This window comes from Acyrthosiphon pisum, chromosome A2, assembly GCF_005508785.2.
Source record: "Acyrthosiphon pisum isolate AL4f chromosome A2, pea_aphid_22Mar2018_4r6ur, whole genome shotgun sequence".
Taxonomy (NCBI): domain Eukaryota; kingdom Metazoa; phylum Arthropoda; class Insecta; order Hemiptera; family Aphididae; genus Acyrthosiphon; species Acyrthosiphon pisum.
The window spans coordinates 71,599,912-71,618,681 of record NC_042495.1 but is presented as its reverse complement, the minus strand read 5'-3'; the positions used below and the strand labels follow the sequence as shown (position 1 = coordinate 71,618,681).

The window sequence follows — 18,770 nt, the reverse complement described above, 5'->3', positions numbered from 1 at the left end:
TTTGAGCTGTTTACAGACAATTTCAGTTTCCAATTTAATTAGTTTTTTTTTCTATGAATGTCAATTAAACTTTATTTATTGAGTAAAAATACTTGAAAATTTAATACAAGGCTCCTACTATATTGTTACAATGAGATTTGAAAAATATTAAAAATCCTTAGTCACAGTTTTTTTTTATTAGCATTTAAAGTTCAAAAATTAACAAAATATGTAAAAATCACGAAAATCAAGAAAATTAGCAAATTATTTTGAGTTAATAATTCGTAAAAATTTTTCTTTTTAGAACTAAAATTTTAAAATGTAATACAAGATTCCTTATAGGTTAATCTACCTTTATCAAAAAAAAAAAGGTCTATAAGAAACTCAAATTAAATTTTTATGAGCGTTTGAAATTCATATTTTTACAACATTTGATATTCACTCGATTTCTAACGTAACGATTTTCTTAATTTATTGTAATTAAAAAACGAATGACTGTAGATACTTGAAAATTTCACTGAATGTTTATATTAGAATTTTCTATACACGATAAAAATTTGTAAATAACTTGACTCTTTTTGAGCTGCTTACGGACATTGTCATTTTTCAATTTTTTTAATTTTTTTTTCTATAAATATCAATAAAATTTTATTTGTTTGGTAAAAATACGTGAAAATTTAATGCAAGGCTCCTAATATATTGTTACAATAGCAATTGTAAAATATTAAAAATACATAGGCACACATTTTTTATTTAGGAATTGAAGTTGAAATTTTGACAAAATTTATCAAATTTAAAATTGAATAATTATTTTGTAGTTAAAAATTTATAAAATGTTCAACTTTTATATCTAAGGATTGAAAATTTAAAACAATATTTCACATAAATATTTAATTCTGTTACCAAAAATTCTAAGAAATACATAAGCACAGTTTATTTTTATAGTCATTTTAAGTTCAAATTTGGACGAAATTACATATTAAAAAAAGTGGAATAACTATTTTAGTTATTTTGTTGTGATTGTAATGATTGTATAATAATTTTTGTGGGTACTTGAAACTTCTAAAGTATACTATTATATATCTATGATAGTACCACGGTTTGTTGTTGATGTATAACGCGTTACCTGATGGATATTGTCATATGATTAATTTGGAATTTATTATTAATACCTATTATAGCCTATAGGTCAATTTTTTTTTAATACTATAGATAAGTATACCTATAATAGGTACCTATGTCTAATGCCTAGACTGACAAACCGTCTCCGCTCAGAATCGTTTTTCTTATACAGTGATATTATATCATTGAATTCAAATTTAATACTATCCATTATACAGTGATCCACTTGTAACCTACTGTACAGCAGAGCGACATCCACTTACCCACCTTTTTAGTTTTTACTGTCCTAAAAGATGATGACGGACACAAAAAAAAAAATTTTAAAAAAAACACACATCATTGTTAAATCAATACATATCTAATATATATGTTGACTTTCAAATTATATTTTATATTAAAAAACAATGAAGAGCAATGTGCCATTGTGGTGGTGTCACCACCGGTGTGCCAAAATATTTATAACTACAATTACATTTTTAAACGACAAGTAATATTTTTATGTTATTTTAACCCTCAACTGCTCTACCCTCCACTTGTTAAAAATAATAGTATGTAAAAAGCCACTTAGTTTATTATAATCACTCACATGATTTATTGATTTGGCATATAGAGAATAAGTTTATAAATATGCTAAGTAGTAAATGCAATGTGCATATAGCGCATAGGTACCTATATAAAATAAGAATATCACTCTTAATCGATTCGAAAAAATAACGCATTTTCGACGTACACTGACATAATAATTGTTAATCATTCTATCTACAGATATTCAGAATTTATATATTATTGAATAATCAGCTTCCACTTTAAATATTGTTGTCATTCAATTAACCGGTCGATCTAAATGGATGAAAATTAAGTGGTGTATTATGCCCGATGCTGTATCTCATGAGTCATGTTATACGTATTATATTATAAGTTATAACTATATTATGTATAAAGTATGTTATTCATTGTATTTGTTATGTAGTAGATATGAGCGTAGGTAGTAGATACCCACTATCCAAGAAATATTAATAGATTGAAAAAAAAACTGGAAAGTAGCTCTCCTATTGGCTTATTGAGCGGTTTGAGAATAAAACACCTACCTATTATAAATATTGTAGAAGAGAAGTTAATAATATTATTATATGCCTGTATAAAAGTAAATTTTAAATATTTGAATCACTAAACTCAATAATTCAAATTCAAAAAGTAAAATATCAAGTGTTATAGAACTAAATATTGGACATTGAAAATAAAATATCGAAAATCAACTCATGTAGGTACTTCGATTATCATTAATTAATTTTTTCTAACTTTTTCATTATATTTAAATGCATTGGCGTGCGAAGACCTGAATTTCAGGGGTTTGCCGGGGTGCCTACAATATTAATGAGCCCTCTCTTAATAAGACATGTACATATTAATCGGTGGTACCTATATAATTACTAGTTGCAACTACTAAATACTAATTACCATAGTTATATTTATATATTCCCTTGGATCAATATCTATTTCTAAGATAATTTATTGTTTATTTATTATTAATTGTATTTGTTTATAAATGACACCTATAGCTGTTATAATCATAATAATAGAAACTATGCCGCACAAATTAAAAATATTGTACGTTTTATAATTTTTTAGATTCTGAGCGGAGCGATGAATGTATTGATTTTACAATGAAGTGTGTTTTTTTTTTAATTTTTAATTTTTTTTTGTGTCCGTCATCACCTTTTAGGACAGTAAAAATGCTTGGATTTTCTTCTACATTTATCTTTTCTGATAGGAAAGTGAATCTAGTTGGTCTTTGGGGGGTCAAAAGTAAAAATTTCTTAGTAGTTTTCAAAAGCGACGTGAATAACAAAAGAAAAATTAAGGAAAAACGGAAATTTTTACGCAAAATCTGTTTTCCAGAAAATCGATTTTGGTTTATGGTGCAACTCTAAAACAAATTACCGTAGGTACATGACAATTTCACTGAATGTTTATATTAGCATTTTCTACACACAATAAATTTTTTTTAAATAATTTGACTCTTTTTGAGCTGTTTACAGATATTTTTTTCTTTAAATATCAATATTTATAAATGTATTTGTTGGATAAAAAAGGGTGAAAATTTAATGCAAGACTCCTGATATATTGTTACAACAGCAGTAAAAAAATATTAAAAATACATAGACACAATTTTTTTTTTACAAGCATTTAAAGTTCGAATTTTGACAAAATTTATCAAATTTAAAATTTAATAATTATTTTGTAGTTAAAATTTATAAAATGTTCAACTTTTATAGCTATAAGGATTGAAAATTTAAAACAAGGTTCTACGTAAATAGGTTATAATATATAAATTACTTTAGGTCACCTTAATATCATTATAGTAGGCTGACTGACAGTTTTCGCTCAGAATCCTTTTTCTTATACAATGATGATATCATTGAATTCAAATTTAGCACCATCCATTACAGTGGCCCACTTGTAATCTACTGTACAGCAGAGCGACATCCACTTACCCACTTTTTTTAATTTGAAACATGATTTTTTTTTTGTTACCACATGAGTATATTAGAAAAAAATACATTTATTTCTAGTTCCTAACCTTATAATGAAAATATAACTATGATCTGCATGGGACTTAAATTTTAGGGCAGCAATTACAAAGTGGCATGGGTGCCCAAGCACACCCGGCACCCCCTGTACACAGGCTCAGATTAACACTATCGTAGACCATAGGCACAGTACCTTTAGTGCATACACGCTAATATTGCCTTGAAGGCTGCAGTGTCCAGTGTTTAAATGGTAAAAAACCTTCTGTTTGGGAGAAGAAGTGTCAAATCTTAGTGTTAATCCTTTAAAAACAAGAATATTTACTACATACAATTCAAATCTAAACTTATTACTTTTTATATGATACCAAACAATTTTAACAGATCTTAAAAACTATCTTGAAGTAAAATTCATTTTACTTCAAATATATATACAATTAAATTGTCAAAAACCATAAAAAGACAACTTATTCTATACCATTTTGCATATTTCTTTATTAGGTATAATACAAAAGATAATTATTGTAACAAAAAAAATATAACAATTTTGTGTAGTAATGTAGTATAATACTTAGATATAACTTTATAGTTACAAAACTTTTTTGCTACATTTTTTGCTTGCAAGTGATTCAATAACTTTTTCGGTATCGATTTCACGGAGCAATTCGTGTTCAATTCCAAATACTGATAACGAAGATAATTTATCTTGCCTAATAGTTGATCGCTTCCAATTCTTAACCCTTTTTAAAATTGAAAAGGATCTTTCGTCTTCACACGAAGTACTAAAAATTGATAAATATATTCTGAAAGCAATGTTTACATTTGGAAAACTTGTTACCATTTCGGTATTTATTTGTTACATTAGCATTTCATTGACAGACATTCTAATTTCTCGAAAGCGCTTGAAGATTAAAAAATCATTAACTAATCGATTAATTCCAAATCGGTTTTATAGGCTTCGCCTAAATTATTTGCATTTATTTTTATTTCTTCGTCTTTTAAACTCGATTTAGTTAAAAACTAAATCTTTCGTCTAATCATAAATACGTATTTTTCGTTTTTCCATTTCTACGATCAATTTGTCAACGATAATTTATAACATTATATGTTTGAATTTTTAATTTATCTTTAGCGAATCTACGAGATCTACAGCATCAATTGCATTGCCATAAATCATAATTTACCGAGACTAGTGAGTACCGTGCAGTCCTACGCGGAGAGACCGACCTGCAGTCGATAATAAATTATTGTGTGTATTACGAAAACGAAATTATTATTTTCTAAAATACTCTAAACAGTATTCGGGGCATCATTATTAAATACATTATATTTACTTGTTTTCTAACGTGTGTCGTGTACAATCGTACAGTACTTATAATAATAATAAATAAAAACTTAAAATATTACAAAAAAATCGTAGTCACACATTTTACATTCGTAGACCCCATTAAGTTCGTAGTCCCTAGGCACAGTGCCTATAGTGCCTATGCGCTAATACGGCCCTGCCTGTGCACATGCCTATGTTTAAAATTTAAATGATGTCAAATGATTGTTAAATATTTTGTATGGGAATTTTCATATTCGTATGAGAACGAATCATTTGTGTGAATTTATGCGGGAATTTGATTTATTAGCTTTTTTGCAGGTTTGCAGTGTTGGCGGTGATTAATAATATTATAATTTTATGTTATTAATTTTATTTTTTTGTGATAATCAATAGGTATATTTTAAATTGTTCTTATTTCCCTTGGCCTTTTTTACCAATTACCGGGTTGCAGCCAAGCCCGTCGCTAGGGCACAAGCAAGCCATGTGTTGCTTTAGGGTGGCATACAAATTTTAAGAAATTGAAGGCGGTAAAATTAAATAAATATCGGTTAAGAATAATGGCATTAAAGTGTTCGCCTAAAGGCGGAAAATATAACTACGAGCCTGGCTGCAATAAACCCTGTGGAACCTAATGTGCGCCTATGTGCTCCTGGTACAGAATTTCGTATTTCACGCCATGTTTCCGTCGCTCCATGTTTCCAACGACGTTCTCAACAATGCGTGCCACAGTATGAAATCGATTTTCGGTATCGGGGTCTAGGAAAACTTGTTCTCTAGTTCAGATAACTGATTTTACTTTCACATTATTTTGCTGTCCCGCGGGATGTATTAGAACCGGGAAAATGGGCCGATCACAAAAGCGGTGTATCTTCTTTTCTAGTTACTTATCCATGCCATGCAACTACAAGTCTTGTTGATTAAATCTTTTTCAGAAGTATTCTAATTTCTAATATAAATACAGACATACAGTCCCACATAATATATTATTATTTATTTTTAAGAGTTTATTACGAGGACGTCACACCCGCGTGTGTTGTCTCCGTCTTACAAATGTACGACATACCAAAAAATTTTTTGCGCGGGACATCTTTTATCTTTCTATGTTTATAGTAGTGGCTCCAAATTTGATGAACATATAGGCTAGAAAATTGTCAATGCACAGCGTGCCAATATTTTAGATAACATGAAATTTTGTTTTTTTGTTTTTTTTTCCATTTGCTTATAAAAAATTATTGGATACCTAGTGTTATTAAAAAAAAAAGCACACTGTTGCACGGATAAAGTTCTTCTTTACGTGTTGTGAAAATTTGGTAGTTCTACACTTCTACAAAAAATAATATGGTGCGACCTGCGAGAAAAGTTGTCCCGCGCAAAAACAGTTTTTGCTATGTTGTACATTTGTAAAACGGAGATAACACATGCGGGTGTGACGTCCTCGTACTTATTTGAAATAAGTGAGTACTTGAATACTTTATGTCTTTAGGTTTTTATTATAAAAACATAGTACAATATTAATTATTATTACGAGATATAGGAGTTATACAGGAAATACTACAAAATAACTACTACACTCTAGGAAAAATGACCCGACGAACCGATAACGGTCTTAAGATCTAGATGGCGTTGTAACGTGATTTTATCTGTGATTGGACGAGAATAATAATAATAGAAGAATACGAGAATCACAGACTTCTAAACTACACTGTACCATAGAATATTCTATGACTGAATTAAGTGTATCAGTGACGAAATGTACAGATAGGTGATAACAATATTTAGTACGGACCGCGGTCTTAGATTATTGGTACGGACCACGGCTATAGATAGTATCATAGAACAATATAGAAGCGAAACTCGATCAGCTGATGGGTGAAGTGTTTACCTATGATCTGAAGTCCGAACAATGAAACTGTTTCCGTAACACTGACATGATGTTATACCCGTATTGAAAAACCGTTTCCGCTTAATAGGCAGGATATTCTACGCGGGGTCGGGTTGTTTCCACTGTTTACTTTTATCATATATTACGTATGTCACGCCGTGTTCAAGGTTACAATCGCCCGATTCGGCCAATTCACGGAGTTTCATACCCCTGATACTATGGTTGCACAACAAACAATAATATGACGGGACCACGGACTGATAAGCTACAATTAAGTAAGTTGATACTGTAAGTTGTGGGGGACTGGAGACAGCCGCGCCACACCAACAAAAGTAGTATCCTCGCCACCTTCCCACCGTAATACCGTATAACCACGAACCAGCTACCACGGTGTCTAAAATTTTTATTATTTATTAATATTGTTATAATCATTATGGGTATCCTACCTGTCTACCTGCGATAAATTTACCGTTTTCCAAAGTTGAAAAGTGAAAACCAGAACAGTATTCGGTTACGGTAACGTAAGTAATTTTGTTTTTACACGGTCGACTGGGTTACGACTACGTTTGTTTTGTTTCTAAAAATGTAAATGATTTTTTGAAAAAAATCTAATTCATTTTTACACACAGGTAGTTGGCTATGCATTTCGTTTTCCCTGCGTGCTGTCACTAGAAATATTACCCATATCTGTAGGTAATCTAATCACGTCAAGCTGAGACTTGAGAGTAAGTGCCCGATGTGTCATGTACATTATGTGTGTAACGTGAATGTTTGTTTGTTTATTACAAATCATATTATTATTTATAACCTATTGGCTGTTTGGAATCGGCCTAAAGTCTCCACGACTGCTCCTGTTTTCTCTCAACTTTTCAAAAATGTTTACCCATTTTGACTGTTTGTGGTCAGATTGTTTTAAATTCCACGATTGCTACCACTTACTTCTTTACCATTATTATTTATCTGTAACTTAACACAACAATCCAAAATTAAAATTAAGTATCAACATTTATATCATATAAATCTCACTATATTTCATTGATTTGGTTAATTTATAGTTGGAAAAAAACTATGATGGCAAGACCATCATTGAAAATGGACCAACTAACAATTTGATAAAATATCAAAATGTCATTGATCACAATGTAATTTTTAGAAACAAACGGTTCCATTAAACCAGGGATGGAAAACGTTTTTAAAAAACATTATCAAACGGAAAAAAACAAAAAACAACTGAAAAACGATAACATAAATCCCAAAAACCGAAAAAAATTTAATAACAAAATCAAAAACGAAAACGAAAATAAATTATAGTATAATACATTATTAAATTATACCACAAAAAAAAAATTTTTGAAAAAATATTCACATATTTTATATAAATTATAATTTTGATTTAAATATTAAGAATAATTAATTTTAATTTTTAACTTTTAAGTGCATTTCTGTATTGCTTGTGACTGTTGTAACTTAAACGTTAAAAGTTATAAGTTATAAGAATATAATATATATTGTTTTTTATTAACGTTTTTGATAATATTGTTTTTTTTTTTTTATATCTATGATAATTAATTTTAATTTTCAACTTTTAAGTGCATTTTTATATTGCGCGTGACTATTATAACTTAAAAGTTATAAGCTATAAGAATATAATATAAAAAAAAAATATATATTATCAAAAACGTTATTTGGAAACAATTGGAAAATAACGTTTTTAAAAACGTTAATCAAAAACAACATGGAAAAATAATATTTTTATAAACATTAATCAAAAACGTTAAACAAAAACAATATTTTTTAAATCAATAAACAAAAACGAAAACGAAAAAATTAAAAACGTTTTCCATCCCTGCATTAAACCACTAAACCCTATATTTATAAAATAAAGACATATGTTTTAGATAAAACATACACTTTGTAGTACATACATGGCATTAATTTTGCAGCAATTAGTGATAGACTGATTTTGTTGTAGATCACGGCTCTCATCTAGATTGTTTATGTATATAAATACATGATTCATTTCATGTCATTGGCACGTATGTTTTTATAAAGTAAATTGATTTAGTCAGTGCTTTTTGATTAGCTCTTCTATAGGTACCTTATCTAATTGGTTTAAAAAAAGTCACAATTTTAAAGTTTACTATAAATGGAATTTGATTTCTTATCGTAAAAATGCATGATTGATCATTTCATGTTTTTCGTAATTTAACTATGCATAATATTTTGAATGCAAATTAGTAGTACATATTATTGAATAATTTAGCAATTTCAAAATAAAATGTATGCCATTTTAAACTATTACAACAAGTGCTTAACTCACAGTTCTATTAATAATTCTAATGTCTTCTGCCATATAGGATACATCTACCATAAACCTATATTTAAAATATTATTTTATTAGTATTTCTTTATGAATTTCAAACCATTCGTATTTATAATTCTTAATAAGGAATTAAAATATGGTTATTGGTTCTGTCATATAAGTATATAATTAAACTCACTATAATTTTTAATTAAATCATATAGGTACCAAAGAATTCTCAAATTTATGTTATTTTTAACATACTCTATGAATATTTTACTATTGGCCATCATTATTTTAAAATATTTAATTAAGTGTTAACAAAAATTTTTATTTTCAGTTGGTATTTCTATGTAAGAAATATGCTTGCCTGTGCAGAAATTTCAAAAATGGACACTTGCAGCATTCCAATTAAACTTGGATCAAATATTATTGTTGATGGTTTATTTTTTAATGAAACAAATAATAAATTAAATAATACTAACAACAAAGTGGTTCTATTAGATTCGTATAATGATCAAAATTATATAACAACAGACATTCACAAGAAATTAGAAAAAGATAATTATGATGTTTGTAATGATAAATCAAAGAGAATTAAACATCAATGTAAAAAAAGTCAACAAATGTCCTTAAATAAACTAAACCTTGATACTCACCTCGGGATTCAACTGCCTATAAAACAATCCTATACATGTACTGTTTGTCAAAAATTATTTCACTACAAATACAGATACGATGCTCATATACAAAGTCACAATGTCGATAAAGAAAAATATAAGTGTACAATTTGTGATAAATCTTTCACACGTAAATACCATATTAGCATCCATAATAGAACACATACAGGTGAAAAACCTTATAAATGTGACCTATGTGAGAAATTGTTTTCAATGAAACATCATCTCTTATCTCACATCAGAACTCATACAGGTGAAAAGCCTTACACTTGTGACATGTGTAATGAATCATTTACCCGCAAAGATATACTGAGCAAGCATGTTAGAACTCACATAGGCGAACAACTTTTTACGTGTGTAAAATGTCATAAACAATTTTCTATGAAAACATACACGGGAGAGAAACAATACTTCTGTCATTTATGTCAACAGATCGAGCCTCAATCAAGTAATGTGGACAGCATAAATACTGATATAAATCATGACTTAGGCTTAGAAATGTATAACAATGATAAATGTATTGAAACAACAGACATCATAGATATAAAATATGAAAACACAGAAAGTAATGACAAAGAATCAAGGATTCTAATGTCAGCATCAAACACGTTATCATATCAACCATATAATGAAATGTTGAATAACACTAAAGAATTTCAATCTGATGTTAAATGTCTTGAAACATTCTGTAGTGTAGAGTTTAAAGAAAAGCCGTATAAATGTCATATGTGTCAGCAATTATTTTCTAATAAACAAAATCTCGATTCTCACATAAGAAGTCATACTACGAAACAACCTTATACATGTACGATTTGTAAGAAATCATTTTTCTATAAGTATCGTTTTGATGCTCATATAACAAATCACAAAATGGACAAGTATAAATGTAAAATTTGTGAGAAATCTTTTACCCGTAAATACCATTTTGATACTCATTATAGAATACATACTGGTGAAAAACCTTTTAAATGTGAAATATGTCTGAAATTATTTTCTCTAAAACATCACCTTATATCACACATTAGGACTCACACGGGCGAGAAACCGTTTAATTGTGAGCTTTGTAATGAATCATTTCGCCGAAAAGATATACTTAGTAATCATATTAGAATTCATACTGGAGAAAAACAATTTGTTTGTGATTATTGCGAAAAACAATTCTCTATGAAACAATACTTAATTAGACATATGAGAACGCACACTGGAGAAAAACCATTCATTTGTCATGTGTGTCAAAAAAGGTTTTCTCAGAGATCCGGACTTGATTGTCATATAAGAATCCACACTGGGGAGAAACTGTTTCAATGTGAAGTATGTAAGAAATTATTTTCTAGAAGAGACAATTTAACAATCCATATGTCAGTACATAATATTAGCATAGGAGTTGACCAATGATGACAATTAAATGAAAATATTTTTAAGTAACAAGTATGTATTGAAATTTCAGAATTACATATCTCTTAATTAATATTCACCAATTCTAGTCCTATCTATCTCAACCATACACCTATAAACTAATAGACAGCTCTTAGAGAAAGACGTCAGGGATACGATATAAAGCGAGCGAGAAAAGAAACTTAAGTAGTAAAATGTATACAGTTCCTTATGCTGGCTCCTCCAGTACTTTATGTTCTTTGTCCCTCAGTTATATGGTTATATGATCACTAAAGACTGAATTTATATTCTCTTAAAAATTTAAAAAAATATGCAAAAATAATCAATTATAACATCATCATTTGCTTAAATATGAATTTTTAAATTTTTTTTCAACATTATTTTAATAGTGAGGTATTAAAAGTTGCGTATTCTAATAGAAACTATTGCACTTTAGTAAGAGTTGGAAATGATAAAAAAAAAAAATGTAAATGTTCAATATTAAAATTCAAAATAAATACAAATTTTTTCTCACAATTTACGAAATATGCTAAATGGGTTAAATATTCTCTAATCCATGAATATTCTCAAATATGCGAAAAAAACTTTTTTCTACGCATTTGGAATTGAACGAATTGTCCACATTTTTTACTCTCATAAGACTGCACAGACCCAGTAACGATATGTAAAAACATATAAATCCGGTATTTAATGATCATCCAGCATTGATGGCAGGACGGAGTGGAATGTACTGTCCATTAGTTTATAGGTCTATGATCTCAACCAGGAAACATCAAAATTTGCATGTGTATACAAAGGGAAATTCCTTTTTATTTATACACATGTTATCTTATAATTCATTGTTTTATATAATTGTTATGTAGTTATAATTAAAATTATATTTTTCATTGTATTAAACTTAATTATTTAGAATTAAATTTAACAGTTTACAAATATTGTAATAAAATAAATTTATAGTGTTCCAAGTTCCAATAGTAAATGTATTATATTATATTATGCATGCAAAAATAAATAGGTATGCTATCAACTTTGTGATACGTAACACACAGGTTTTCCCACCACAAAAATGACGTCATCCGTTCTCGGATATTGTATATTATTATTATTTCTGAGAATGACTTACTAAGTGTGGGAGGAGTGCGCATTCTCGACCAATATTATTTAAGACTTATGTTGATATCATACCTATCTATTTTGTCATGATATTATGTGCATTGTCTTTTTTATAATAAATATGGCTCGACACATTATATTCCATAGTTATTTATTTAGTATGCATATTTTGATGTTTTTCAATTACATAAAAGGTTTTATAATTACAATATTGTGTACTTATGGTACTTTATGGATTTACTTTTTGGTAATACATAACATATTATAATTTGTTGTCAATAATGTTGTAATATAAAAATATTATTATATATAAAGTAATTACCAGTGTAGTTTTAATCATAACAAATCTCCATATTCAAATACAAATAAATTCATAACAATTGTAAATTAAAAGAATAATACACATATTATTGTATTGTATGTTGCTCCAATAGAAAGACAATAAGAACGAAATGCCAATACTTAAGCGACTTGAATTTTACAGAAACGATTCATGTTGTTTCTGATGTAACAAATACACTGAGTTATAGTGTTTCTTTCACTGCGCATTAAATCTCCCATCAACTAAAACGATTTAAATATTTTTGTAATACATTATGTTATATGCGATAGACTTAAAAATCAACTTACGGCTTCCAAAAGAGCACCCTTCCTTTCAACAACTTCAGTCCGTGGTGTTCTCATTGGTGGCATTTTTTTGAATGGTTTAGATTCTTTTTTAGAAGTGTTCTTACGCTTTTGGCCACGATCATTAGCGGTTTTCACATGTTTATCGTTTATTTTAGAACATATATCAATGTTCACATCTGTACTTACTGCTTTACTGTCATTATCAATCAATGTAGTGGAATCTACTTCGTTATTTATTACTGAAGTAGAACTTGGTTCTTCATTTTTATCTGTTATTAAAACTTCTATAATTGGAGTAGTACATGGGTTCTCACTTTGTTCTGATACATTTTTATTATCTGGTGATCCTGATTTTTTATTTATAGGCATTTCTTCAGGTGGTTCGTTGTCGCTTTGATTATCACTAGATTGATCATATTCCTGTATTAGTTTTAAAGCAACTGGTTTATTGGTTTCTTCTAATTGTTCATCTTTAATGATATCTGCATGAAATAAAATAAAACAATATACCTAAATTATAACATTTAATTAATATAACCCATTTAAATATATTACACATTGTATACATTAATTATGATAAAACACTACATACCTAAATACAATTAATGACTTAGAATAATTTAATGTAAAAACCATGTATAAAACAAATTAAAATTATTAAAATACAACGGTTAAAAATTCAATTTAAGAAAAAGTTTTAACTCAATTTTTTGAAAATAATCCTAAACGTGATTAATTATTATTTTTTAGTTGTGTTCAATATAACTGATCTTCTAATATTATCTCAATTATCAAAAACTTAGAAACTGTTTGGTATTATTATAGGTACCACTATGTTATTTAATATATTGATAAAAAAAAAAAAAATCTTTAATACCGATTTGAATGATTTTAAAATAAACCAAAAAAAAGTGTACAAGTGGGTACCGCACTGCTCTGCTGTACATCAGGCGACCAAAACATCAGTTTAATGGATTTGTTAAATTTGAATTCCATGATATTATATACTTGTATACGATAAATTATTCTGAGTGAAGACTTTCTGCCTATTTTACTAAATATATTGTATGACATAATTAAAATGCAACTAAAGTAATTTTTTTTTTTTTAATAGTAACACAATTTAATTTTTGCCAAAAAGATTGAATTTCAAAGTTTTATTGTGTGTACAAAACATAATAATAATAAAAAATAGTATTTACGTATTTTTAAATTATTTGTTTAAATACTTATGTGAAACCCTGTAATAAATTTTAACCCTTATCTATAAAAATTGATTAATTTAGAAATTTTTAAGCTACAAAATTGTTAGCAAATATATGATACACTAGCTGATCCTGTGCACTTCGTTTCCCGGCAACCAATAATTATTATTATAATAGCTTCAAAACCCATGGCAACCATTTATAAACAAAAATTTCCATCGGAAATCTCAAAATTCCCGTTCGAGCACCTCCCGTGGTTGGTCCTCTCCCTTTTTAAATTAGCCTATCTTCTGAAAAGAGGTCTAATCTATATATATAATTTAGTTTTGGGGAAGACCGATGCTAGCCGTCTACCCGAAAGAGTTAAATTTCATATACCTAGAAATGGGTCCCGCAGTAAAATAATGTTTGAAATCAGCACTCGTAGAACAAATTATCTTTGCAATGACCCTATCCAAAGAACTATGATTAAAATTAACTTAGATACAAGACTTTTGGAATTTTAGTTAAAAATGAAAAGTAAAATAAATCTTAGACATGGACCACACAATGTTTTGTTTTTACTTAATAATAATAATAATATGTTTATTAATTATATTTTTATTTTCATGTTCTATCATTACTTAAGCTATATTATACTTATAATGTTTTTTATATATACTAATTTGTTATCTAATACCTCACAATATTTATGTATTTATCTCTGTTAATTGCCGTTAGGCATTGAAATATATAAATAAAATAAAAATAAAATATATATAAATATATTTGATCCCGTACACTTCGTTGCCCATTAAAAATACCAACGATATATGAATATTTTTTTTTTATTTTATAATATAACAATTACCATAACAACAATTTTAAACCAATAATAATTATTATAATAGCTTCAAAGCTCATGGCAACCATTTATAAACAAAAATGTCCATATGAAATATCAAAATCTCTGTTTGAGCACCTCCCAGGGTTGGTCCTCTCCCTTTTTAAATTAGCTTATCTTCTGCTCAGAGGTATAATCTATCTATGTATATAAAAATATCTGATCCCGTTTACTTCGTTGCCCATTAAAACTGCCAACTCTCTATGAATAATATGTTTTACGTATTACCATGGCAACCATTTATTTACAAAACATTCCATCGGAAATCTGAAAATAATATATAATTGGTTGCTATGGTAATACGGATACACACACGGACGGAAATCTCAAAATAATATATAAATGGTTTCCATGGTAATAGGGACAAACACATACACATGCATTTATTTATATATATATATATAGATTTTGCATAATTTAAATTTCAAATGATTATTAAAAAAAAAACTGTGCCTATCTATAATATTTTTAAATTGAAATAAAAACAACTTACGAGGAACCTTGTAGGTATTAAATTTTAAAGTTTTTTGAATTAACAAAAAATTATTTATTCATTATTAACAATACCTAATCGAAAAAAAAAAATCAAAAATTTCTTGTAACTATAACTAAAATATATAACAGTTAAAATTTGTTGACAAATGTATCATTTATGGAACATTTTCAAATAAACCTTTGGTATCTAAGGTCATTAGTTTTTAAGTTTCACCAAAAAAATAAAAACAATTTTGTTAAAAACTGGTTTTTCTTTATTTTTTTCCCCGATGGTTTTTATAACTAGTAATAAAAAACTTTTGACCTCCCAAATTACTAACTAGATTCACTTTCCTACGATAAAAGATGCTAGTATAAAATAGTATTGGAAAAACAATATTTCATCAATTAAAGTTTAAATATTATTTTAATTTAATTAATTTAGGGAATTACATGTGGTGTATCAGGCCATTGTTTTAATCAACTCAATAAATTTAAAAAAAAGTAATGTATTTAGTTTTTACATGCAAGGTTTGTAGTATAAAATATAAATTACCAACTATTCCAGCGAAGCGTTTCAAGTTTCCGTTCATTGGTTCTTCAACAGGTTGTATAAATTCACCATTAAATCTTGGTCGTTTTCTGTTATTAAACCTTTTATTTCCTAAATACATGACATTATATTATTATAATATATCATCAGAAGTAAACAATTTTACTACTTTAATTTTGATAATTTATTAGTTACCAGAATTATTAGATTTATTATTTTTATTAAATCTCTGGAAATCTTCATCTGCTATACGTTCCCCTCTCTTATTTTTTTCATCCTCCACATCTACTTTTATTTGAATATTTTCTTTAGTAGGCCATTTTCTGCAAATATGATAGTAAATGTTACAAATTTGATAACCGAAAAATATGTTCTAATATCCTAGCTAAACTAGAATACTCACTTTTTTCTTTCTTCAATCCAATTTTGAACAGCGTCTGAATTATTACTATATAACACTTTCTTGTGAAGTCCTAATCTATGATGCAAATTTTGATGTTCTTTAACAGCACTAGCATGTCCCACAAAATCACAATCGCCTAATTCACATGCTACTTGATTTTTATCCTTTTTAGGTATAAAATTTTCTTTACTCTGATTATTGAAACCAGGAGGAGGACCTCCTCTAGGGCGATAATTTTGATATTGCTGTTTTGGTTGAAATTGAAATCTATTACCATGTTGTGATTGCTGATATCTTGGATTTTGTTTGTTAAAAGGAAATCTTTGTTGTCCTGAAGGCCTAAAAGAAGGTCTTTGGTTGAACTCATGTCTAGGTAAATTAAATGAAGACTGCTGTTGTTGATAACATTGATCTGCTGGTAATTTGTATGGTCGTTTCAACGATTCAGGGCTCAGGACTTGAGGTTGATATATATTATTTGGTGTAGCGCTAAAACCAGGACTAGGAGACTGATATGGAGAGCCCATTGGTTGATTGCAACTTTGATTGACAGACTGAAATGGGGGTGTAATAGGATGGTTAAAGTTTTGGATGGGAGGAGGGTGGTTGAAATTTTGAATTGGAGGACAATTATTATAATTTTGAACAGGGGGAGGTTGACTATAATTTTGGTTAAGAGGTACATATATTTGTCCAGGTGTTCTATAGGGAGATACTGATAGTTGGTTGAAACAAGGACCAGCTGATGGAGGTGGGTATTTAGGATTTGGCGGTGTTTCAATATGTTGAATTGGAAGCTGATTTTGGGGAGGAGGTTGATAAAAAGGTGGAGGTATTGCAGTATCAGGAACTTGGTAGGCGGACATCGAGTGGTCATGATGTTGTTGGGAAGTTTGATAAAATGAAGATGGTGGCGTAAACTGTTGGGGAGGTGATTGAAATCGTGGACCAAATTGTTGACCCTGTTGAAAAGGTCTAGGAGTTTGATATGACTGTGATTGTTGATAGGGCCCATTTGGTGTGAAATTTGTCTGGCCGTTTGGACGATACATGTTGTAAGAATTTAGTTCAATGATTTCTGAAATTAAAATTATAAATTATAATTTAAAACACAAACATCAGTAATAGTAACAACAATAACATTATTTTAGTATAATAATCTTTTTTTTGTACATTATTCACACCATAAAAATTTAAGACTTATGAACAGAGCTCGGAAGTTAGCACTAAAAATATGGTTTTTATGTATCCTGGAAAAAAAATCCCCAGACTACAATATTACTCACAACCACATGCAAACGATTGAACAAATATTTTTGAAACGTTAATAAGTATCTATAATTACCATTTATTATTATTAACATTATTAATATTTAATTACAAATACATATATTATATTATATTATTAAAAAAAATTTTATATTATAAATAATATTTTGTTTTAAACTACGATAATATATTATGTGTAATTCAACTTAAATAACTTAACAACTTCACAAATATAGCATATAAAAATATTTAGAATGATTGATACGTCAAATAATATATAGTTGAAAACATAATATACCAAAATATTATACAAAATATAGGTAATAATAATAATAATTATCAAACAATAATTTATTGAATGTAGGCACGAGGCATATTACACATAATATATTATCATACTTTAAAACAAAATATTATTTATAATTTAAAATTTTTTTTAATAATATAATATAGGTACTTATTTGAATTAAATATTAATTAAGTGGTAAATGGTAATTATAGATACTAATTAACGTTTAAAAAATATTTGTTCAATTTGTATGTGGTTGTGAGTAATATTGTAGTCGGGGGATTTTTTATCCAATTACCGGTTTTTAGGGTTCTGTACGTTTCCCTACGGAAGACTATTACTTTCGCTTAGCTGTCCGTCTGTCTGTCTGTCACCAGGCTGTATCTCATGAACCATGAAAGTTAGAAAGTTTAAATTTTCACAGGTTATGTATTTCCGTGGATGCTATGACAACAAATACTAAAAGAATGAATAGGAGCAACCCCGGTAGGTGCTAAAACGGGAATTTTGAGATTTCAGATCGAAATTTTCGTTTATAAATGGTTGCCATGAGTGGCATCGTTTAAAATGATCCGTTTCATAAATTTCAATACAGAATCATAGTGAATCGTTTTAAGTCGTTGCCACGGGCACAAACAAACCATTTATCTTATAAATTTTGTTTATTTTGTAATTATTTAGTAGTAAATAAAAATGTATTAATACATTTAATAAAAACGTGATGGATTTCGGAAAC

The 18,770-nt window shown here is 28.1% G+C and overlaps 2 protein-coding genes across 6 annotated transcripts in view; one reads left to right on the top strand and one right to left on the bottom strand.

Moving 5' to 3' along the window:
- The first annotated feature begins 7,030 nt into the window (after positions 1-7,030).
- LOC100301947 (zinc finger protein LOC100301947) lies at positions 7,031-12,646 on the top strand. 4 transcript variants are annotated; one of them, XM_008185279.3, is made up of 3 exons: positions 7,149-7,359; positions 7,468-7,563; positions 9,481-11,383. In XM_008185279.3, the coding sequence occupies exon 3, from the start codon at positions 9,503-9,505 to the stop codon at positions 11,213-11,215; it is 1,713 nt and encodes a 570-aa protein (XP_008183501.1). In that variant the 5' UTR covers positions 7,149-7,359; positions 7,468-7,563; positions 9,481-9,502; the 3' UTR covers positions 11,216-11,383. The 4 variants fall into 4 exon arrangements, with proteins under 4 accessions (XP_008183502.1, NP_001154177.1, XP_008183501.1 ...); XM_008185280.3 differs by lacking the exons at positions 7,149-7,359; positions 7,468-7,563 and adding an exon at positions 7,031-7,113; NM_001160705.1 differs by lacking the exon at positions 7,468-7,563 and having other exon boundaries at positions 7,144-7,359; positions 9,481-12,646.
- Positions 12,635-18,770, bottom strand: part of LOC100164946 (nuclear fragile X mental retardation-interacting protein 1) — a 7,853-nt gene continuing 1,717 nt past the window's right edge. For both annotated transcript variants that reach the window (XM_008185285.3, XM_001946613.5), the window contains exons 2-6: positions 16,477-17,554; positions 16,269-16,396; positions 16,077-16,184; positions 12,959-13,440; positions 12,635-12,892 (exon numbers count right to left, since the gene is read on the bottom strand). In XM_008185285.3, the coding sequence (XP_008183507.1) occupies positions 12,791-12,892; positions 12,959-13,440; positions 16,077-16,184; positions 16,269-16,396; positions 16,477-17,528 (1,872 nt within the window). In that variant the 5' untranslated portion in view covers positions 17,529-17,554 and the 3' untranslated portion in view covers positions 12,635-12,790. The remainder of the gene's footprint in view (positions 12,893-12,958; positions 13,441-16,076; positions 16,185-16,268; positions 16,397-16,476; positions 17,555-18,770) is intronic.